Source organism: Siphateles boraxobius, unplaced genomic scaffold (genome assembly GCF_051911475.1).
Source record: "Siphateles boraxobius isolate OS27281-9 unplaced genomic scaffold, OSU_SipBor_1 24, whole genome shotgun sequence".
Classification (NCBI taxonomy): Eukaryota; Metazoa; Chordata; class Actinopteri; order Cypriniformes; family Leuciscidae; genus Siphateles; species Siphateles boraxobius.
This window is the reverse complement of record NW_027508855.1, coordinates 3,841,037-3,866,244: the sequence shown is the minus strand read 5'-3', so window position 1 is coordinate 3,866,244 and position 25,208 is coordinate 3,841,037. Positions and strand designations below refer to the sequence as shown.

Sequence of the window (25,208 nt, the reverse complement as noted above, 5' to 3'; positions counted from 1 at the left end):
GATATTTCAAATCACTTTTGTGCTATATTTCAAATCTTCTGAAGCCATATGGCAGCTTTTGTGCACGAAACAGACAGACTTTTAATTGTTACTGACATAATCTTGACATTATAAGTTCGAGTACATCAGAGAAGTATTAATGTCAAATTCATGAATGAATCATTCAGACCTGTTTTGTGCACTAGATCAATCGATTAATGGAAAAGAATGATTCATTCATGGACCTGATGGCTGAATCTGAAATCGCCCCCTAAACCCTCATTCACTATTGCCTACGTTAGTCCACTAATACTGTTCACTTGAAGGAGTGAATGAAAAGGAGTGAGCGAATTCGGACAGCCGTTGAGCATACATCGATTTTACACTCGTTGTTGCAGTGCAATGTGGGATTGAATAAGTGCACTCAATAACATCCACTATGGTTTCGGAAACCACTACAAATGGCTGTCCCCTGAAATAACGCCCTATTTGAGGGTATAGGGGGTGATTTCGGATTCAGCCGATGACTGATCGGGTTCTCAGAATCAACAAAAAAATGAATCAATGATTTTGCAGTAAACAGTTTACAGAAATGTATCCCCTCCAGCGAATAATAATGATAATTCATGATAAAATCAGGCAACACACCTTAATTTGTCTGTTTCTCACATAAAGTTAGTGCTATAACTTTAATTATATTGTTGTCTTGAAACAGCGACAGTCCTCATTGACTTTTATAATGTGAAAAAAAAATCACCTTTTTGGCTCCTTGGAAGAACATAAGTCATACAGGTTTGGAAAGATATGAGAGTCAGTAAATGATGAACAACTTTTCATTTTAGGGTAAACTGTTCCTTTAAAGCATCAAAGACTAATTAAATAAAGTAATTCATCTATCACTAGCTTGAACACAAATGTCTTTAAAATTTTAGCTTCTTAAAAGATTGACGAGCCAACTTCTGTGGTTCTAATTCCATATATTCTATTTAATTGTATGAGTGCGTAGTGTGTGTGCGTGTGCGTGTGTGTGTGTGTGTGTGTGTGTGTGTGTGTGTGTGTGTGTGTGTGTGTGTGTGTGTGTGTGTGTGTGTGTGCATGCGTGCGTGCGTGAGTCTGACAGGAGTGCTGACTCATTAGGCACTAGCAGTAGCAGAAGCTCTAGTAGTGATGCTCAGTGGGAAACAGACGGCCACTTCTCAGAATAGGGCTCAATGCCAACAGCCAAAGAGCCCAGCGAACAGTTAATCTAGTATCCAGAAACTTGTCTGACTCGCTAGCTAAAGAAATACGCCAAACATAATGTTACAAAAGAAAGTAATTCATCCACTGATGAAGTTGCAGTAAACTGAAGCAGATTAACACTGATAGTTTACTTAAAGTCCACACTTGTACTTTCTCACAGCAACACTTTACAATAGCTTTCATTAACAAGACATTTTAACATTTAAAATGATTTTAATTAAAGAAAGAAAAGAAAGCCATTTTAAATGTTACCCTTTATTCATTGTATTCTTAATGGTTTCTTATGACCCATATGCAATATTTCCTCAGTCATCTGTTACACTATGAGCTACACTGTGAACGACTCTGGTCAGCGAGACTAGTTCGGCTGTCTGGCATCATATAAGAGCAGTGAGCTGGGACAGAGGAGGAGAGGAGATTTGAACAGAGAGTAAATTAACTCACGGTGAATGAGAGCTGGAGTTGGAGGAGCTGCATGAAAGAGCACCGGGAATTGGCCTTATAAAACTGCATATGCCAAAAACAAAAACCATCAGAGGGGAAAGAAATAGTTTGGTGGGGGTGGAGTCAGTGTACAGGGACTACAGCTGTCAATCACTCTGACTCTAACTCCACCCAACTCAATGGGAAGTACATATCAACAATAGTGCGACTTCAAAACAGAATGAAAAACAAAACAGGCGAGAAGGCATTACAGTATTAAGAAAGACATTCAAATTCCAGGTGCATTAAAACTGATTAAATTAATAAATTATATTACATTCAATTAATTAATTATAATATTACTCTATTCAATAATATAATAAATTGACTTTTTAACACTGGGAAAAAATGTCTTTCATAATTAAGATATAATATATCAATGTTAACTCAATCAAAATACTACAAAAATCAGAAAGAATTTCTACAAGATCCTCAAAAAATCATATTCAGGGCCATAACTACAATTGATATTGGAAATGATATGTTTCCCCAAAATTCAGAATTGTGGTTGATCAAAGTTTGTAATACTTCATTTACATCAGATTGCCACATTCACAACAGTTAAACAACCAATTTAGGTTAGATTGCAACTAAAAAAGAACTAAATCAGATTTTGATGGCATGATTCATTTGGTTCACTGTACATTAATTGGTGTCTAACAACAATCAAACTAATTAAGTAAGTACACAGTTAGAAAGGGAGCATCAAAAGAAATCTTTAGATTTCCACACAGGCTGGTTGAATTAAGTATACGTGCCATTTCTGTCTAAAGACAACCAACTATGGGTGCAGGACCAACTGCACAAAGAAATGGAGTCCTAACAGAGACAAATAAAAGTGACAACAGAAAAATAACAAAAATAACTAACACTCAGAAATCTACTTACAGAGACCAACAGGATTCTTGGGACACAAAAAAGCAATGAAAGGACATGATGGGGTGATTGACAGGTTTAACAAAGGGTTAGTGAAAGGGGAGGGCAGTACCCTGACTTCAGGTTTAATGCCCTCTGACTTACGCTGTGATGGAAATGTTAGCGGCCGAGATGGGGCTGACCTCCTTTACCTCCTTGGCTTTCTGCAGAGCCAGTTTCTTATTGATGGCCTCCTCCTGCTCCTCCTCATCCTGAGAGAGGAGTAAGACAGAGAAACACAGAATGACAGATAAGTATAAATTTGCATCCCATGTCAAAGCACCGTGGATAGCATCAACAAATCAAAATAGTGATGTCCCAGGAGCCTTACGACCCCATACTGTAGATGCTATCTTTACGTGAGGCTGTAAATCCCATAATGGGCTGAATGCTTCATTGCCTTGAGTTATTGACCAAGGCAAACATCAGTCAGATCAAAATAACCCTTACAGGCAGTCTTATTAAACTAATAAAACTATCAGTGCATAGCGATGGGATCACACACTCTGTGCACACAACATGTGAGACTCATGCAGGTACGGATGACTGGTACAGTGTGACAGTGCCAGAAGTTAAGTATTGCCATTGTATGTAGATATGCCCATATGTAGGACCTAAATATGCAAAACCAACCTTGGTGAGTTCTTGTGCATTGGCAAGGTTATCAACAGCAATGGCCAAAAATACATTTAGGAGAGTGTCTGATCAAATGTACTTTAAGGAATTGGGGTGAAAGTGGAAATCTAATAAAATAGTCAAACATTCAGGTTGTCCTTATATACTATCGTTCAAAGGTTTGGGGGCAGTATGATTTTTATTTTTGAGAAATTAATGCTTTTATTCAGCAAGGATTACTTAAAATTATAACATTTAGAATGTATTAAAAATATTAAAGGAATGATTAGATGTAAACAGTTATTTTAAATGATTATAATAGTTTACATTATAACTTATGTTACTGTATTTGATCAAATAAATGCAGCCTTGGCGAGTATAAGAGACTTCTACTCAAAAAAATCTCACCAACCCCAAACTCTTAAATTCAATCTGACATTACAAGTGCTTCATTCTGTTGTTTGATTTCTAAAATACTAAATACACACATAAAATGCATATAGCTGTATGTACAGTAGCACATATTTAACAGTAAATGGAGAAACATTTTCATATGAAAATATTATTTACAAATCAGTAGCAAAAACAACTTTACACATAATTTCAATCCTAACTATGGGCGAAGTTATTTATTTATTATTCATTTACTTATTTAATTATTAAGTGTTTGCATTACCTGTGCATTCTAATTTTTTTTTTTTTTAAACAGAGTAATATGGTTTTTTGGGGGGGACATTAATAAAGAGCACTGTTGCAGAAATCTACCTCTCTATGGTGTCTTTAGTTTATACATATAATACGAAGGGCTTTATATTTTACGATGAGTGTCATTTGTACATATTATGTAGTTTATTTTACTCAATAAAATTAGGCCATTAAAAAGTATTCAATTCAACGACAGTCCTATGTTCTATATAAAGGATACAGTTTCCAAACAGTGTGAGCACAATGAAGTACACAGAGCAGAACATTCCCCGGTGCACTCCTCCCTGGGATTCGATACCATGATACATCACTGCATTCCAGTCCTCTCCTGTCAGAATCTGACAAGATAAAATACATTATGGAAATACAAATATCAAACGAGAGCCTTTAGACACATATCACCAGATGGTCAATACCTGAAACACTGTCAGGATAGCAGCTGGGAATGTGTCAAAGTTGGTAGTCGGGGTCTCATCTTCAAAATTAAACCTAGAAGAGAGATGATGAGCTGTGAATCCTTTGTTTGGATGATTCTCATGTGTATGCTTATAGTAGGAGCCAGTTTTGCTCTAATTTCAAAATCTTTCATTTTTTTCAATTTGTTTGCTCACAAAGACAGCAAAAACGGGATTGATATGTTCCAATAATAATGTTTCATCTGCAAATAAAAGCTGAGCTGAGCTCTCCTCTCTGCATCTTTGGAGTTAATAACAAAAACATAATAAATATGCTTTCTTCTTCACCATTCTCCTCCATGTACACTCTCATGGGCAATGCAGGGGCCTCATTACTACAGAATGTAGAGGAATGCTTAAGAAGAGAGAAGAAACATTTCACAACCAAGGGCTTGTTTTTGTTATTCTGGAAAATAAAAGTAATTTCTTTTTTTCGCCCAAACACCGTTTCTCATTTTATTGCAAGAAAATTGTCCAATAACAATATAATGAAGAAAACTGAAGTTAATAATGATTATAAACAAGTGAAAAAATGTATTTCTGTATTCAAAATGTGATTTCTATATTCAGTGACATATCAATCGCATACTGTCATGTGATTTCATATAACTTTCATACTCCATTTGTTTGTATAACTTTCATAATGGTGATAAAAGCGATCTTTTGACTTTTATTTATGCTGTGAAGTGCTAGAAAGCCTCACACACATTGGAATCTCATTGGTTCTAAATCCTCATAGCTACATATTAATTATCAAATGTGTTTTGATTGACTGTGATAGTGTCATTTCTCAGCATTTTCACCTTGAGTGAGGACAAAAACATTACTTTTTACGTAGGGTTCCACCTGGTTTGAGAGAGAGAGAGAGAGAGAGAGAGAGAGAGAGAGAGAGAGAGAGAGAGAGAGAGAGAGAGAGAGAGAGAGAGAGAGAGAGAGAGAGAGAGAGAGAGAGAGAGAGAGAGAGAGAGAGAGAGAGAGAGAGAGAGAGAGAGCAATATTAAACATTCTAAAAGTGAGAATGTCTTATCTGGTCTCATTGTTTTCAGCAGCTCTGCTCTCCGATGTGCTTCACAACTGAACATATGACACCGTCTTTTTCATCCAGCCCAGATAATGACTTCATGGATCAGACAGTCAGTTTATTATGTCCATCTACAGTCTTAAATATTAATGCGCTATGGAGCTGCAATCGAGTAACAGAGAGGCACAAAATCTGGAAAGACTTCACATCTTCACCATCAGGGGGGAATAGTCTCTCCTGCAGCTATCTTCACATTGTTATGTTAAAAATAATATTTTCTCATTTCGCACAGCCTATTTGTTTATCTAGCACTTTTCTCATTAAAGTAGATCACATGACAGCATGTTTGCGCATCTAAGCTGATATTTAACTCATGGGAAGCGTGGGTAAAGCCAATTCCTCTGCTGTAGCATAGGATTAATAATTCATGGAACAGAGAAATCAAAACTTGCGCCGTCTGGATCAGCTCAGTCATGTTTGTTAACATGTGGCTGAGGGGTAAAGGAAACGGCAGGGCTTGGAAGAGTTACAGATGCTTATGCAGAGAGGAACGTAAACAATGGGCAGTTTTTTTCCACGTCAATGGATGATTTATCAATTTTGGTGAAAAGTACATCACACAATTGCTCTGAAAAGTAAAGGGCCTAGATCAGCTGTTCTCAACTGGAACTGGTCACAACCCAAAAGTGGGGCATATCACAGGTCTGTTCTGATTACAGAGAGGAGGGAAAAAACAAACATAATAAAATGCAACTAACCATATAATTGTGTATAATAAGGACAACCAATTAAATAGGTTTATGTAAGGAGGAGAAATTCTTCCCATATCTTATGTTGACAGTATTTTGGCACAAATTCCTCTGTCTCTCGATAGAATCTAGTCTGTCAATAGCCATTAAATACATATTCACGTACAACCATGGTTTTTGCCATCCACAATTTGTTTGTGCAGTAAATTATTGGCTGCTGAGAGCATGAAATCAATTAGAATGAGAAACTAACCACTAAAACTTTAAAACACAAGCCCCTGTTATCCGAACACCAATCATCAAATTTTGTTTATGGTTATATTAATAACCTCCGTTGTTTAATTCTAGAGAACTTTTTGTTTACTTTTGCATGATAAGCTATTCTGGGACTTGTAAAAGTTGGCAGTGTAAAACCTAAAGCAAAAACAAAAGCAAGAACATGCACTAGATGATGTGCAGTACTTACTGTCCTCCAAAGAGCTGCATCCCCAATAAAGCAAACACCACGATGAAGAGGAACAGCAGGAACAGCAGACTGATGATGGACTTCATTGAGTTGAGTAGAGACACCACCAGATTACGCAACGAGTTCCAATACCTACAGAAACATTCCATAATAACTACAATAACTACAGCATTAATACAGCCACATAAGGAATTGGAAGGCTTGTTACTCCTCAGGTATATTAATTATGTTTTTTCCCACCCTAATTCAGAGACAGTTTTTCCACTTTAATCAAAAATCTAAACTTTTCTGTCATTTCTGTCCAATTTCCTTGACTAGTGTCTTTGGAAACTTAAAGGAGTAGTTCACTTTCAAATGAAAATTAGCCCATGATTTACTCACCTTCAAGCCATCCTAGGTGTATATGACATTCTTTTTTTAGACGAGTACAATTGGAGTTATATTAAAAAATATCCTGGCACTTCCAGGTTTTATAATGGCAGTGGATTGCAACCAACAGATTGAAGCTCAAAAACGTGCATCCATCCATCGTAAACGAACGATGAGTTTGTGTAAGTAACATATTAATATTTAAAACTTTATAAAGTAAAATAACTAGCTTCCGGCCAAACGAACATATGGATTCAGCGCAACTTATGTGGGTAATGCGACGTACTGCTGATATTTACGCTACGCCAAGGCACACTACGCTACTTACGACGTCATAAATTTATATAAGTTGCGCTTTAGGGGCAAGTACACTGCGAATAGCAGCTTGGCCGGAAGCTAGAATTTTACTTTGTAACGTGTTAAATATAAATGTTTTTCTTACACAAACTCATTGTTTTGCAGGGGGCCTTTATTACCCCACAGGAGCCATTTGGAATTCATTTACGATGGATAGATCCACTTTTTTGAGCTTCAATCTGTTGGTTGCAATCCCATGCCATTAAAAACTTGGAAGAGCCAGGATATTTTTTAATATTACTTGTATTCGTACGAGAGAAGAAGTCATATACACTTAGGATGGCTTGAGGGTGACTAAATCACAGTCTAATTTTCATTTTAAAGTGAACTAATCCTTTTATTTGAAACTGTGAACCAAACAGAATCAAGCATTCAACCATATCTTGGTATAAATTTGATCAATTTAGGACATTGATCTGCAAAGCACCACAGATAAACACAGAGGATTACGATCTCTTACTTGGTGACCTTGAATATCCTCAGCAAACGCAGTGCTCGCAACACACTAATGCCAAAAGAGGCTCCCGGTTTTACGGCTGCCCAGATCACCTCGAAAATGCTACCCACAATCACCTAAAAAAAGAACAAAGACAGCATTTAAAGCATTTAAGCAATGCTATCCATTTATCCATCAATTCTCCAAACCGCTTGTCCTATTTAGGGTCTGAGGATGCTGGAGCCTTTGCCAGCATAACGTACTGTAGGCAGGGAGAGACCCAGGACGGATGGCCAGTAGAAATAATTTGATAAATTATAATTATAAATGTGATCATATATCATATTTAATTAGCATTTGAGTTATCCTACAAAAAAAAAACACAAGAATTGTCTTGGTACCAGAACCCCTGGCACTGACTGAAAAGGGAACACGTAGTTGGTCCCGCATATCATTTGTATTTGATGGCACGTTACTCACCGCAAAGTCAAAGCAGTTAAATGAGGAGTGAAAGTAGGTCCTGGGCCCGAGGCCATACATCTTCAGACTCATCTCTATTAGAAACAGACCAAGGAACACAAACTCCGCCAAATCTATATAAACAAAGAAAACAATTAACAAAGGACTTTGTCAGTCACATCACTTATCATTTATATAAGACCATTAAGGGGCCGTTCACACATAACGCGTCTTTGCATCTAAAATGCTAAGACGCAGCGCTCAGAAATGGTTTTTAAAAAAGCACCGCACATAATGCAAGAGTCTCGATACATGCTTTTGAGATATGATGCTATAACTGAAATAGCTAAAAAGCAGTATAGAGAACTTTTATTTCTGACATGGGAAAAAAGAGAAAAGAATCTCACTGGCTAGATAGGCGCAATACAATGGAGGCGAGCGCATTTGGAGGCGAGGTGAGCACAATGGTCATACACATCCTTCTAGTGTGTGTTTGCATGGAAAAACACGTTAGGTGTGATCAGCGCCTAAGTCATGCCAATAGTGAAAGAGGCAATAACCTACTGACACTTTTTTACCTCATACTTTGTTGCTTCTATAACAGGTTTCAAAGTAATATAACAGATAATTAATCTGAAGAATAATCATCCCGGCCATCATAGTGGTCTAACGATGATAAGTCAGAAAGGTGTGGTCTCATGGGTAAAGAACTGGGCATGTAAATGTAAGGTTGCACATTCTAACCTTAAAAAGGGGAAATCATAAACTCCATCACATTGTGACCTTAAAATCTCTTGGGGGAGTTGTTACTGCAATAACTTGGATGCCTTGGATTAAAGCATCAGCTAAATGCCAGTTAATGATAAGTAGCAGCTGGCATGCAAGCGGAGGTAAATGTAGGAGGTGGGGCAATGCTCTTTTGTCATTTTTGGCACCAATCTGGCACAGGGGACTCTATGATGTGTAGACTTGAAACTAACAAATTTAACTTGTGAGAACAGATTGCACCCCGGATGTGGATCCTAAAAAGGAGACACACACTTTGTTTTGATTATTTAGGGCTGTTTTAATATACTTATACTTATTTTCTATTGTAACAGTGAGCTGTATAAGCAATCCAACAGACGATGCGTGAAACAGAATGAATAATCAGGAATAACTTTAATAAACCCAAAATATAACACAATTACCATAACTTTACCATTCACTACCGTGAGGCCATAAACTGAAGAAAACTGAGGGCTTAGATATAATATATATATATATATATAAAGAATATTAATGGCACAGGGAGAAGGTGAGGACTAATCAGGAACCATGACAACTAATGAATGAATGAAAACTCAGGCAAACAGTGACAGGGGAAATGAAACAGAACATAATTGTGACTTCTATATACACTAATGTTCCAAAGTTGGGGATCAGTAAATTTTGTTGTTTGTTTGTTTTAGAAGGAAGTATCTTATGCTCACCAAGGCTTCATTTATTTGATCAAAAACACAGTAAAATGGCATTATTTTTTTGAATATTATTACAATTTAAAATAATTGTTTTTAATTTTAATATATTTTAAAATACAATTTATTCTTGTGATGGCAAAGTCCTCAGTGTCACATGATCCTTCAAAAATCATTCTAATATGCTGACTGTTGAAAACTGTTGTGCTGCTTTATATATTTGTAAAAACTGTGATATATTTTTTTAGGATTCTTTGAAGAAAATAGAACGCTAATGGATATTTTTAAAAGGGGGAGGAGCTGCTTGATATGTCCCGCCATGTTTCCCTGTTTCAGTGTAAATTACATCAGCATATTGATAACCGTGCATGTTTCAAGGCTTCAACTTCACTTCAGTTGTGCTTTAAGAAACATAACCCAGTCACAACAACAGGGTCAGTTTTATGTCAAATTCAAAGGCTAAAAACTAAAGCTAATTTGAGTCAAATCGTAAGTTAAGTTGAACAATTAATAATGCAAATACAAGGAGCATAGTTCTTAAAAGCCCTTGTTTTGCATTGATTTTTTTAAGGTTTTTTAAATCACTCCCAATGTGCCTAAACCATTTTCAAATATAGTTCACATAAACCTGTGATTCTCCAGAGAGCTGCAGTGATGTTTAAAAGATGCGGTTCACTTACACAGTGCATATGTGAGCCAGTCAGGCTGGTCATAATGGACTATAGCCACACACAGTGTGTTCAGTCCCACTATACACAGAACGGTCCAGTAGAAGCTCTGGGCCTTCACCATACGTCGGATGAAGAAGCGAAACCTCTTCTCTTTTCTGCGAAAGTACGAAGAGCTCTCGTTCTTGCTGCTCTTCACACTTGTACGGGTGAATGGAGAGCCTTGGGGAGCTGCGGTGGAGGGAGGGAGGGAGGGAGGGAGAGAGAGTGAGAGAGAGTGAGAGAGAGAGAGAGAGAGAGAGAGAGAGAGAGAGAGATAGAGAGAGAGATAGAGAGAGAGAGAGAGAGAGAGAGAGAGAGAGAGAGAGAGAGAGAGAGAGAGAGACTGTTTCAGATGTTCACAACAGCTCACAGATGATTGATCCATTATCCATTCATTATCCCCTCTCTTTTTTATGAAAACATCACTGATGTGATTTTTACGATACATTGATTTGGTTTGGATCTGCTTTTTCCCCCCATTTTCTGTGCTGATTTTGAGAGAACGTCCACCAAGAGTTCAAAGGTCACTAGGGATCAGGCCTAGAACTTACCAACCGATGAGATGTCAGTGAAGTGGTCCTCTCCTTCTTCTGCATTAATGAGGTCATTTTTGCTCTTCTTGGCTCTTTTCAATACTAAAAAATTTTGGAAAGCAAGTGAATAAACAGTAGTAGTATAAATTATAATCATATATTTTTAGGTAACACTTTATTTAGACATTCTACTAACTATATGTAATTTTGCAACTGCATGTGAAATACCAGTCATTAGAGTATTAGTAGACTGCCTGCTTACTGTCTTTGGCTCCGGTCTGCCTTGCTGTCTTGCTGCCGTATGGTGTGCGTCTGTAAGCTCCGTATAGCTTTCTGTATTGAATCTCTATTTATTATCATTCCTTGTTTTTTATATCGCTAAATATATATTGTACTCATCAACCAGATATCTGATATTATCTAATTTTGTCTATCACATTGATCTGTCTTTGCTAGCTTTAATATAAATCACTATCGTTTGCAAAACGCGCTAGCCACCCTCTAGCCTGTTAATCTGCCATCCGTGTTTGCCGTCTTTTTTCGTTTGCGCGCTCGCGCCTTTTCAAGTCCATCAAACAACTGTGGTGAGCAGGATCAGTCAACAAACATGGTGAGTCATATCTTCTCCTATTATTGTCATTTGCACTTCAAGTCACATGTATAGTATAGCCTTCTCTGTCAGCGCCGAGGGCTTTATATGTGATAAATGCAGGGAGATAGTCAGGCTGACGGAGAAGATTTCAGAACTAGAGACACGCATCCAAACTTTAATTGAGGATAGTAACAATGCAAGGGCTTTAGATACTGCTTTGAATGCGACTAGCTTAGTCAACTCGTACATTGTTCGGTTCCGGCTGTATAGCCCGTGCAGCAGGGCAACTGGATGACCGTGAGATGCTGTAATCGCAGGACAAAACACCGCTCTTCTGTTCCGATAACAACATTAAACAGGTTCTCTCCACTCAGTGAAGCACCCACTGAGAATCCTGTTGAAAGTGCCCAAGTTATTGGCGATTCTATTACACAGAACGTGAAAATAGAGCCACCAGCCACCATAGTCACATGTTTGCCGGGAGGCAGAGCACCTGACATCAAAGCAAATTTAAAAGTGCTGGCTAATGCTAATTGTAAATTCTCTAAGATTATTATTCATGTTGGCACTAATGATGTTCGACTTTGCCAGTCGGAGATCACTAAAATTAACATTAAAGAGGTTTGTGAACTGGCAAGTACAATGTCAGGCACTGTAATTTGCTCTGGCCCCCTTTCTGTTCGAAGGAGTGATGAGATACTTAGTAGACTGTCCTTACTCAATGGCTGGCTGTCTAAGTGGTGTCCGCAAAATAATATAGAATTCATAGACAAATTGGAAAAGGTTTTGGGGTAGACCTGACCTGTTGAAAAGAGATGGTATTCATCCCTCCTAGGATGGTGCTGCTCTTCTCTCTAGTTCTCTCTATGGCACATAGTCTTAGAGATCAAACATGACAATCTGGGGCTCAGGTCAGGAAGCAGACAGACTGGCTAAACCGACCGTCTGCTAGCTGTCTCATGTCACTGAGGTCAGATAAATCACAGAGACTCTTTCACCAGATATCATCACATAGAGACTCTGTCTGATCCCCGAACTAGGAAATACAAAAAACTCCCAAACCCATTTGAGGGTAAAAATTTGATTGATGTTCAAAAAATAAAAAAATATATAATGCAGATGGACAAATGATAAAGATTGGGTTGCTGAATATTCGATCCCTTTCTTCAAAAACACTTACTGTTAATGATATGATTACAGACCTTAACCTAGATGTGCTGTGTAATACAGAAACTTGGGTAAAACCAGACAATTACATTACTTTAAATGAGTCCACCCCGCAATATTACTGCTATAAACGCGAGGCTCGTTTAAAAGAAAAAGGGGGAGGTATTGCTATAATTTATAGCAATATCTTCAGTATTACTCGGAAGTCTAGGTTAAAATATAATTCTTTTGAAGTGATGGTCCTTTCTGTAACGTTATCTAGCGTAAGTGATAAATCCGTTTGACATTTGTGCTGGCTACTGTATACAGGCCACCAGGGCACCATACAGATTTTATCAAAGAATTTGCTGATTTTCTATCAGAGTTAGTACTGGCTGCAGATAAAGTCCTAATTGTTGGTGATTTTAATATCCATGTAGATAATGAAAAAGACGCATATGGATTAGCATTTACAGACATTCTAAACTCTATTGAAGTTAGACAACACGTGTCAGGAGGACCTACTCATTGGTGTAATCATACTTTAGATCTACTATTGTCACATGGAATCAATGTTGATGCCGTTGAAATTCTGCAGCAGAGCGATGACATCTCAGATCATTATATAATCTCATGTATACTTAATTTAGCCAAGGTTGCAATGCCGACTCCGTGTTATAAATATGGTAGAACTATCACTTCTGCCACTAAAGATTGATTTATAAATAATCTTCCTGATCAGTTTCATCTCTTCAGCATCCCAGATAGCTTAGAAGAACTCGTTGTTGCAACAGAAATGATTGACTCTCTCTTTTCCAGTACTTTAGACACAGTTGCTCCATTGCACTTGAATAAGAATAAAAGAAATAGTCCAACACCATGGTACAATGAGCACACTCGGGTCCTAAAGAGAATTTTTTCACATTTTGTGGAAAGAGACAACGATTGCGTACAGAATGGCCTTAAAACTGCTAGATCTGCTTATTTTTCAACACTTTTAGAAGAAAACAAACATAACCCTAGGTATTTATTCGAAACAGTGTAAATTAATACTAAATTAATGAAAAAGAAAGCTCCAACACCGGATGTTTCCAAACAGCACAGCAGTAATGACTTTATGAACTTCTTTACTTACAAAATTGATAATTTTAGAGAGAAAATTATAACTATGCAACTGTCAACTACAGTATTGCATCAGACAGTGCATTGTAGTCTCCCTGAGGAAAAATTTAAAGCAACACTAAGTAAGATTTTTTTACCTTAAAATAATGTTTCCAAAATCGTTTCAGTGGTTCATCAAGTTGTAACATGGTAAAATGCACTTATGCCACAGCTTTGCGGTCCTTTATCTGATATATCCACGCTATGTAAGATTGCCAGATCGGGTAGCGTTTCTGTAGTTCTAATGAGACATAAGAAAACTACTAATTTGACTTGCTTTACGGCAAGCATTACAATTGCTACAATTGCTCGTTTGTGAAGTCGCAATACATCATACTTTCATAAAATCATGCATCATACTCTACCTTGTCTGTGGCCATTGTTGATTCCAAAGTCGGTGCTGGATAAACAGAGAGCATGTGCGTGCGCATTCGACAGTAGACTGCGGTAGGCTAAATTATTTACGACAGCGGTAATGGACAATTCCGCTTCCAACCTGTAGGGCGACCGCAGAGGAAGTGTTCCTTGGTGTTGCTTTAATTCATTCATTTCTATAGGAGAGGAAGAATTGTCTAAACTCGCTAAATCATCTTAATCAACAACTTGTATGTTAGACCCTAACCTGACTAAGCTATTGAAAGAGATGCTTCCAGAGGTCATAGATCCTCTTCTTAATATCATTAATTCATCTATGTCACTAGGATATGTACCGAAAACTTTTAAGTTGGATAATATTAAACTTCTTATAAAAAAAACGCAACTTGATCGTAGAAAGTTAGTCAATTACAGGCCGATCTCGAATAGACCTTTTCTGTCAAAATTAATAGAAAAGGCAGTATCCTCACAACTAAGTTCCTTTTTAGAAAGAAATGGTATCTGCGAGGATTTCCAGTCAGGATTTAGAGCATATCATAGTACTGAGACTGCTCTCATTAGAGTTACAAATGATTTGCTCTTATCATCTGATCGTGTTAGTATCTCTCTATTGGTGTTACTGGATCTTAGTACTGCATTTGATACCATCGACCACAACATTCTTTTGAAAAGACTTGAAAATGATGTTGGCATTAGTGGCATTGCACTAGCATGGTTCAAATCATACTTATCTGACTGTTATCAGTTTGTAGCAGTAAATGAAGAGATGTCTTATATCAAAGTTCAGTATGGAGACTCAGTACTAGGACTGTTGCTGTTCACCCTGTACATGCTACCCTTGGAAGATATCATTAGGAAACATGGAATTAGTTTTCACTGTTATGCTGATGATACTCAGCTCTATATTTCTTCACGCCCGACGAAATGCACCAATTCACAAAATTAACGGAATGCACAGCTGATATAAATTTCGATGAATATTAATTTCCTACTACTTAATTTTGATTATACAGAGTTTCTAATTATTGGGCAAAAATCCTCTGCACGTATTAACCCAGAATACTGTCTAACAATTGATGGCTGCTCTGTTAAGTCTTCGTCGTCAGTTAGGAACCTGGGTGTGCTCTTTGATACCAATCTTTCATTTGAAAGCCACCTTTCTAGCATCTGTAAAACCACATTATTCCATCCTAAAAATATATCTAAATTACAACATATGCTTTCAATGAAAAATGCGGATTAGATCATGCGTTCATGACCTCAAGGCTAGATTATTGTAATGCTCTACTGGGTGGTTGCCCTGAATGCTTAATAAACAAAGTCCAGTTGGTCCAAAAGCAGGAGCTAGAGTTCTTACTAGAACCAGAAAGTATGACCATATTAGCCCCGTTCTGTCAACACTGCATTGGCTCCCTATTAAACATTGTATACATTTTAAAATATTGCTCACTACTTACAAAGCACTAAATGGTTTAGCTCCCCAGTACTTGAGTGAGCTCAACACATTATAGTCCTTCACGTCTACTGCGATGTCAAAATAATGGCCAGTTGATAATACCTAGAATATCAAAATCAACTGCAGGCGGTACATCCTCCTCCTATTTAGCACCTAAACTTTGAAACAGTCTTCCTAACATTGTCCGGGAAGCAGACACTCTGTCAGTTTAAATCTAGACTAAAAACGCATCTCTTTTACCTGTCATTCATATAGAACAATATACATTTATATTATTCAAATCAGTTAAATGATTATTAGGCTGCATAGATTAGGACAGCCAGAACCAGGGACACTTCCCATAACACCGGATGTACTCGTTACATCATAAGAAGAATGGCATCTACGCTAATGTTAGTCTTTCTGTTTATTCCGAGGATTACTGAAGTCAGCCGGATCCGGGCCATATCCAGATCAGATGGTGGAGCTGCGCCTGGACCCATCCACAACGCACCCCTGAAGTGCCAGCCTCATCAGCCCTGTGAAGGCCTCATCGACATGACAGCCATCGGCACTGATTCTCAACAAAACTCGTCTCCATACCGGCGTGATGACTCGGACTTCCAACCAGATGGAACTGGATAAATATTCGGAATGTTCTGATCCAATCTGACTTCTGCAATTGTAATGCTGCCTGAATCATAATCATACACTGTTCGTTTGTTGGCCAGAGCAGAACTAGCTGGTTTCTCCCAATGTTTTTTTTCTCTATTCTGTCACCTGATAGAGTTTTGGTTCCTTGCCACTGTTGCCTTGGCTTTTGGCTTGCTTAGTTGGGGACATTTAATATTTAACAATATTATTGATCTGCCTTACTTAAGGTAGACGATGATGCAATTTTCTTCTAGAAACAAACTTTGCTGTATTATTTTCATTGTATCATTGTGAAGCTGCTTTGATTCAATCTCAATTGTAAAAAGCACTATATACATAAAGATGACTTGACATCTGCTAAGACTTTATTTTAATGGTTCCCCAACAGATATTCTACTGACTATAAGTAACTTTGCAAGTATATGCCAACTTATTCTGACCCTAATCCAAACAGTCAACTAATACTCTATTAAATCAGGTATAATTCTAGATAATATCTAGAGTGGACTATAGAAATAAAGAGTAACCATATTGTTTATTATTTATTAGTAGTATTAAAAACTTAAGCTATTCTGCTCATGTAATTCATATATATAATAATTATTTTTTAATGATTACCTGGGTTGTTGCATTTCCTCTTGTACCAGGCATTATCCTCCTTCTCCTCTGCATTTTTATCTTCTTCAGCAAGCATGACTTCCTCTGAGACAAAGAATATATTTTACTACTCTCACACACTATACTTTAAGTGGTTGTTGCTGTTCTGTGTTGTGATTGGATTATAGGCGGATAAACAGGATAAAAAGTAGACAAAAGCGACCACTAGAAGACTTTTTGTAACCTGGTGCCACACACAGTAATCACTGCTGTCACTGCAGATCTGACTAACATCCAGCAGGAGGCAGGGACAGCAGTGAGCACTGTATCGCCCAACACATTAACGTTTTACACAATGCAGTGAAGATCTATAATGAATCATCTGTAGATAGATACATGATGAAGTCAAAGCACATGCAAGCAGTTAATTCCATCATGATTTTACGGTGTTAAAATATTACAGCCAGGTCCACCATGGAGGAGTTTGGGAAATCACATGCTGTGACAGAGCTTATTAACTCCTGAGCTGGTGGAAGATCAGAAGTTTTCCAATAAACTGTGCAATCCTAAACTAGAAACTACAGTATTAGATAATGGATGATAATTACAGAACTATAAAAGACCAACAACATCAACATTTAGAAAGCTAAAACTTTCTAAACTTTAGAAAAGTCCTGTCATGCATGTTTTTCTGATTAATTTTTGTTATGATCATTTCTCGTAATGCCACATCCTGAGGCCTGTTTCACACATCCTGCATGTGCATCAACATGGAAACAGAGTGTTCAATCTCACGTCATTCCTATTGAAACAGACACATAATGCCCATAAAACAGACTTCTCTCTATTAACTCATTGACAAGCCTTTCTATGAATGAACATGCATTTCCCAAACAGGACATACTGTTTTATGCATGCCTTAAAGCTACAATATGTAAGTTTTTGTAATAAAATATCCAAAAATCACTTGCACAGTGTGATATATTTCCTGCAGTTGTGTACTTACAATATGACAAAAGTTCCCAAAGATTTTTAATTTCAGAGAAATTCCCATTTTATATAATGGTTCGTCCACGTTCACTTGTCACCTGTCAATGACGTAATATCTGTGTTATCCCTGGTTTCCGTTCATACTGCCATAGTAACCAAGGCAACAAACGTGGATAACTGCGTTACGTCTAGCAGCACTCTCACGCTGTTGTTTCGTTCAAACATTATGGACCATGGCAAGCAGACTTGGGGACAAAAGGAAAACAAAAATGAGGATCAATTACAGCGTGGTGTTTTCCAGATGCCGAAAGCTCCACGTCCGTGACAAACTTCGACTTGACAGAGACTCCACTCTTGCATGTACTTGTTATATATGTTATTCTAATGTTGATCTAGCTTACTGCAAGTCTCATACAGACAAACTAACACATATAATAACATTATAACTTTCAACACACTCAAATGCAGTTTAGTGTGATAGTGTAGACCAAGTGAAACAGCGCTGCGTTAACTCACAGGTTTCATTCGTCTAATAAACTGACCTGTGTGAGTATTAGTTCAGTACTTGCGGGTAGTTCGATAGAATGAAATGTCCTCATTCCATTAATATCTGCCGGACTCGCGTGTGGCACTGATATCTGTCTCTTATTAGCAATCTCGACCTGCTTCATACCACAGTCATGTTAAAAACATCTATGCATTCACTCATCCATTAACATTATTAGATCCATCAGCATGACGACAAGTTCCATAATTCCGCTTATGACTGGAGCCAAGTCCTGACTGGACGAGAAGAGGAGCTGGGGATGGAGGAGGGCAATTAGCTCCAGAGTAACACAATAAATCTGCTAGTAATACTGAATGGAATGGAATATAGGGATGCTGTGATAGACGTCATATTCCTATAGGTAGACATGGACCAGCTCATAGACAGCTGATGCAAGCTTGACTGACATGACCGGTCAGAACTAACCAAGCCTTGATTTATTTCAGTGACCCGGTCTCTTCTTGTTGCTGTTCATATGGAAAAGACTAAAGACATCCGATCTGACCGCGATGTTGCAGGAACTCCCCATGCTGGCAGGGCCTCATAGTTACAACAAACTATATTGTAACTTTTCACCTGGAAACTAAGGAGTCTCCGACCACAACCGAATCAGACTGAAGTTCGTCATCCTTCACTCAACCCGGAAGAACCTGTTTGCAACTTATCCACCATCGAACTACTGGCCCATCAAGATATAAATACATATACAGCAATTGTATTTTCTGCTGATTTCAGCAAGAGAGACCCAATAAAACTTTACTGTAGTTTCAGGGATGCAGCATAACACTGCTCTCGCAGTAAAAAGGGTGAAATTGTGTACTTAGAATGTGTGAATCATGTTAAAATCTTATGACAAGTAGAACTTGAGAAGACCATTACTAAACTGGCCCTAGATCAGTGCAAATCTACAGACAAAGAAAGCTCCAAGACATTGACTGTTTAAGCGAAGCAGCTGATGAAAGAGCTGTTACATGCAGTCATGGGAAGACTGAGGGTATGAACCAGCTGGTGAAGTGAGAGGAAGGCTATTTGGTTGCCATGGAGAGAGGAAGTACTGAGCAACAGACAGGCACAGATACATAATTTCCCATAGCGGCTGAACAGAGATCCGGGAAGTGAGTGAGATTAACAGTCAAGGGAGGAAAAACACAGGGGAACAAAATGCTCTCTAGGGAACTGATGGTGGTTGCGATGTAGAACATTCTCAGGTTCAGGTCTTGAAAGAGGCATGGATGTCTTTGGTCCTGTGGCGATTACTATAAGTGTTAATGGAGATATTGTTCATTTTTAGAGACTTACCTGCCTTGCAGATCCACTCTAAGTAACCGGTCAGTTCCCTCTCTATCTGCTGTTGTCTGCGGAGCTTCAGGAACTCCTGTCTTTTCTCCACACGCTCTCGCTCCTTTGCAAACTCCCTGTGGGAAAAAATGCACATACAAACACATCCATGAACACACTGTACTGCATAGAGGTATCAGGGGAGCCCTGCTCTATGGCACAGGTTATGTGTGTAACAGTATGAATGTGTGTACTTATTAAAGTGTGAGATCTCATAATATAGTGATTTATCCACATAAACAAAAGACCCCACTTATCATTACAAGGTTCATAATTGAGAAACAAAAGTTAATGAGAGAAATGCACCAAAATGAAACATTAGAAAAAAGAGCAAATACAATGTGTGGCATTCACATTTGCAATAACAAATGTAAAGAAAATGATTCACAATTGAAGAAAAATCAATGTTTTAGAATCAATGTAAAACAACAGCTAAAAGTCTACAGTTTATGCCTCACTTAAAGCTGAAGTGTGCAATTTGTTTTTAAAAGTTAAAATTCTTTCTCTTATGCCAACTTAATATACAAAGCCAGTTTTTTGTCAAAATACAATTTCAGAGAAAATTAATTAAATAAGCTACCTATTGATGTCTACAAATCTAGATTAATAGGAATGTTTTTTCTTCATGGAAGTTTTGCATTTAGTGAGCTAATAAATTATTAAAACTCAGTCAAATAAATATTGTGTGTACAGTTTTCCAATTATGCCATCCAGTATCATGAACTAGCTCTCTTCTTTCATACAAACATAGCTGCTTCATTTTGTAACTATTGTTTTGTACACTGTTGGATTATAAGATGCAAACAGGTACGATTTTAAAACAGTTTAATCTGAAATCAATATCTCTTATTTATGTGGCAAATGCTGTATAATAAGTGGTATGACTGTATACTGTATCTTTTAAATGTCCGTCTAATGTTAGTTTGAACTTGCCGTGCTAGCAACTGCTCTCTCCACGGAAGCTTTGTATTTAATAAAATATTTCAACTCAGATCAATATTTCTTGTCTAATTATTTACTTTTCTTATGTGTCAGGGTTCAGTCACTTCTGTCTAGTCTATTTCTTGGTTTTGTGACAGAGCCCTGACACTCTTGTTTTGTCTTGTACTGTGTAGCACACAGCTTGTGTATAACACTAGCTGTGTGCTTTCATGTTGTCATGTTTTGTGTGAACACGTGGCTTATGTGTTTTCTCATTGTCTGTATGTTCATGTCTCGTTTTGATTTACTGGCCATGTGCTTGTTTTCAAGTCATGTATTGTGTTAAAGTCATGTATGGTATGTTTCCTTGTGCCATGTGCTCTCCTGTAGATCGTCTAGTCCCTCCCATCTTGTTACCTGATTGATTCATTTGCCCCACCTGTCCTCACTTTGTTTGCTCTCCCCATTTATTCTCCTTGCGTTTGCAGTCTTGTGCTGGTTTGTTGTCTTATGCACACTGTGTGTTTCCCTGCTGTCAAGTTAGTCTTGTTTTTCCCCTCTGGGTAGTTTATTTTATTTTTTTATTTAAAAAAGCCCATCAACTCTGCACCCGAGTCCTCGCTCCTTTCACCACCCCCACACCTGACATTATGTGGCAAGTAGCCGTGTAATAAGCGGGATAATGTACATCCAGCCGGTGGTTCTCTCAGAATAAACCCCCTTCAGGCTGATGGAAGTCCTCATCACCCTGAATAAAACTCTACATTTTTTTTCACGCCAAAAAATCTTATTGACCGCAAACTTTGAGCAGTACTGCAATTATATAAATAACTTTAAATAATTATTTATGTAAATTAATATAAAATCATCACCAGTTGAAACCAGCTAATTAAAGGGTAACTAAACCCCTGGTCGAGCCTGACTCCACCCACTGGCAATATTTGATTTTGATTCTGGATATTGCCCAACCACTGGCAATATCCAGCAGAGGGGGGCGTGCACCTGAGATGCATCTGTCTGTATGGAACTTGCCTACCTCACCAACAACCCCTTACGTCAGGAACCACCCCAAACATCCAATAGGAAAATTCAACTGCAGTAACCACCGTTCAACCTGAAGAGGGGAGCACTAAGACGTTTTTACACCATATATTGTAGAATTCAAACACTTTATACACAAATGTCAAAAAAGTTACTCGAATCAATGAACAGTACTAATAAAGCCCCATTCTTACAGATCATTAACTAAAAAAAGTTGGTTTAGGGTTTAGTTACCCTTTAATCATGGCAATGCTGCACTTCATCCTTAAGGAAACAGGGGTCAATTATTTTTTCTCTGTAATGCACCTATTAGGGGTGGGCTGATCGATCTAAATATCGATAGTATCGATGCCAACACTGGTATTGGTATCAGATCGATACAATTGTAATTGAATCGATATTTTATTTTAAATATCTCTCCTCTACGTTCACTATACTTTGCTCGTGTCTTCTACCACTACAATCCTGAGCAAACGCTGCTTTCACATCCATTTGCTCCTCCTCCCCCTCCTGCTGCTCTTCTGTGATTCGTTGTTGTGTCTTCACGTGACTCACTGACACAACGCGGCGAGGAGCAGCGAAGGCTGATAATAGCACATTGAATGAGAGATCAGGGGTGCGTTTCCCAAACGCATCGTTGGCCAACTATGATCGCAATTTCCATTGAACTCTATTGGTAACGACGGAACTTGCGACCATAGTTGGCTTTGGGAAACGCACCCCATGATGGCCGAGAGGAACAGAAGGGGGGCTCAGGGAATGTAATTGCACAGGTATATTTGTTCTTTGTTTGTTCTTCAGTAATAATTGTGTGCACTTTATTTCACTTTATTTAATTTGCTTTTAAAACCAGAAAAAAGGGAGAGATTTTTGTTATTTCTTTTTATTTCTTTTTATAAAAAAGGCGGTAAAGCATTCATTCTACAGTGCCTAGTAACTAATAATTGTGTGCACTTCAATACATTAATAAAAAAAATATTGCCTAAAGAATTGATCATTCATTCACCTCAGAAATAATGACATACTGCTCTCCCCTACACAAAATTATTTTTTTAAAGTAAAAAGTATACTGACCCTTTATGTATTACTTGGCAATACTGACCCTATATGTATTTGGTATCGGATCGATACCAAATTCTGCAGTATCGCCCACCATTAGCACCTATAGGCCTAGACAGTTTCTCATCTCTCTGTCTATTCTCTAACTTTAATTCCACAGTATGAAAAAACTGTGTAGTGATAACTTTTTAACATTAGATATAGCTCACAAAAAGTGGCATTTACTGTACTGAGAAATGCTCATGCATTGCCAAGCATACTTTACCCTGACTTGGTATTAAACAAGTATACTTATTAAACGAGTCCCATTCATTTTCATAAACATTATAGCTTTCTCTGCAACATGATTATGGAGAAGCACTAAGGGATAAAAAAAAAACTGTTTGTGCCCCCTCACAACCTGCCATCTGTTATCTTGATAATAAGAGGAGGGCAGCGATGATGGACCACCATTACTCTTTAACAGTTGTTAAGAGTGTACAGAGAGGAGGTTAAAAAGTTATACATGCAAAGAAAAAAGTAGGGTGGACAGAATGTGAGGGATGTGATGCTTCTGTAATCAAGATTTTACTCCATGCTCGAGAATGTGATTGGAGCATGGGAATGTGAATATGAAAGAAAAAAATAAAATAGGAAATCTGTGCAAGAAAGAAAGAGAGTAAATATTACATACAACAATCATGTATGATATAATGTGATGGGGACCAGAGCGGTCACAAGGAGTATCACACCAAGTAGAAACGGGGCGATGTTAGCATCCAAAAAGTGTTTAAGTTCAAGTTTCAGTTTATTGTCAATTCTACTATATGTACAGGACATACAGAGGATTGAAATTCCGTTTCCATCAGACCCATGATGTAAAAACCCCAACATAACATAGAAAAGTTTTAAAAATATATATAAATCAAAATACAAACATTAGGCACATGATAACTTAAATAGATTTACATTAAAAGTGCAACCAGTATGCAAAAAGAAAGAGAGCAGCAATTTTCAAAGGGTCTGGTGCAAATTTTGTGTGTGTGTGTGTGTGTGTGTGTGTGTGTGTGTGTGTGTGTGTGTGTGTGTGTGTGTGTGTGTGTGTGTGTGTGTGTGTGTGTGTGTGTGTGTGTGTGTGTGTGTCTGTGTGTGTGTGTGTGTGTGTGTGTGTGTACACATGTGTGTGTCCATGTGTGGCTATTGGGGTAAAGAGTCACAGTTCAGTGCATCTGAGGGAAGGGCTAAGAAGGAAGAGAGTTCAACTTCCTGACAGCCTGGTGGATGAAGCTGTTCTTCAGTTTTGTGGTTCGGGCCTGTAGGCTCCAATACCTTCTCCCAGATGGCAGAAGACTAAAAAAGCAGTGTGAGGGGTGGGTGGGATCACCCACTATGCTGAGTGCTTTTTTGGTTAATTGTGTATTGTAAATGTCGTTGAGGGAAAACAGTGTGGCACCTACGATCTTTCCTGCTGCATTCACTATGCGCTGCAGCACTTTCTGGTTGTGAGTGGTGGAGTTACCAAATCACACAGTGATGCAGCTGGTCAGGATGCTTTCAATGGTGCCAAAAACACATCTGCTGTTAATAGAAGCAGATGTGCAAAACTGTGCGAATAAATATGGTTAAGAGAAATAAAACAGGTTATAAATAAAAATGTTTAAAAACTTCTTCTATTGAGACTTTCAGAGTTTCAGTCCGCTCAAGCAGCGCTACAATAACCTTGTTCAAATTCCCTCAAAAACCATGATCCATCCTCCAATCCTCCCTTCCTCTATTGATTTAAAGCACACTGGTGTAATTACTAACATGACAGCACACGACTTTCTCCAGTAGAAATTAAAGAACATTGGCTGCCTTAAATAAACACATATGCCTCACCATATGATTAATAAATAGATACACAATGTGATTAGGAACAAGAGTTAAACCAGGTAAATAAATAGGATGGATAAAACCCACACCTACATTTGCACAACATTTTGAATAGTTAAAATGAGTGCTCCCATCCAGTTCTCTTACGAGAGGTTCTCTCGTAATGCGTAAGTTTAGCTTACGCTACGGGAAAGATTCATCTTCTCGAGATATTGAAGCCAAAAAATTATCCTTAATTTTGTATTCATTGTCAACGCAGTGCAGCAGCTAGCAGACCTAGAGCAGGCCATCTCGCGTGCTCATTGGCTGCCCTGCGGGCAACTGCTGCAGCCTACCAGTGAGCCCGGCGCTGACGTCACGCCCAATGAGGGGCGCCCGCGCCCTCTTAGCGTCACAGCCCGCCAGAATGTGCGTGGCTTAGCGTATAAAAGTAGGGGCTGTAGGCTGACTTCCCTGATTTTTCGTCCCTTCAGCGAGCTCTTCGCATCGCTGGATCTGAGAGAAGCCACCGCCGCCGCCGAACAAGCGAAACAGCCAGCTTAGGACAGCA

At 38.2% G+C, this 25,208-nt stretch overlaps 1 protein-coding gene across 1 annotated transcript in view; it reads right to left on the bottom strand.

Moving 5' to 3' along the window:
- cacna1ba (calcium channel, voltage-dependent, N type, alpha 1B subunit, a) overlaps nt 1–25,208 on the bottom strand; it is a 137,017-nt gene that overhangs the window by 48,268 nt on the left and 63,541 nt on the right. Inside the window, exons 8-19 of the mRNA XM_077240844.1 lie at nt 19,748–19,863; nt 16,933–17,016; nt 10,970–11,053; nt 10,389–10,607; nt 8,273–8,385; nt 7,817–7,929; nt 6,631–6,762; nt 4,356–4,428; nt 4,160–4,277; nt 3,253–3,320; nt 2,725–2,831; nt 1,666–1,728 (exon numbers count right to left, since the gene is read on the bottom strand). Of these exons, the coding sequence (XP_077096959.1) occupies nt 1,666–1,728; nt 2,725–2,831; nt 3,253–3,320; nt 4,160–4,277; nt 4,356–4,428; nt 6,631–6,762; nt 7,817–7,929; nt 8,273–8,385; nt 10,389–10,607; nt 10,970–11,053; nt 16,933–17,016; nt 19,748–19,863 (1,290 nt within the window). The remainder of the gene's footprint in view (nt 1–1,665; nt 1,729–2,724; nt 2,832–3,252; nt 3,321–4,159; nt 4,278–4,355; nt 4,429–6,630; nt 6,763–7,816; nt 7,930–8,272; nt 8,386–10,388; nt 10,608–10,969; nt 11,054–16,932; nt 17,017–19,747; nt 19,864–25,208) is intronic.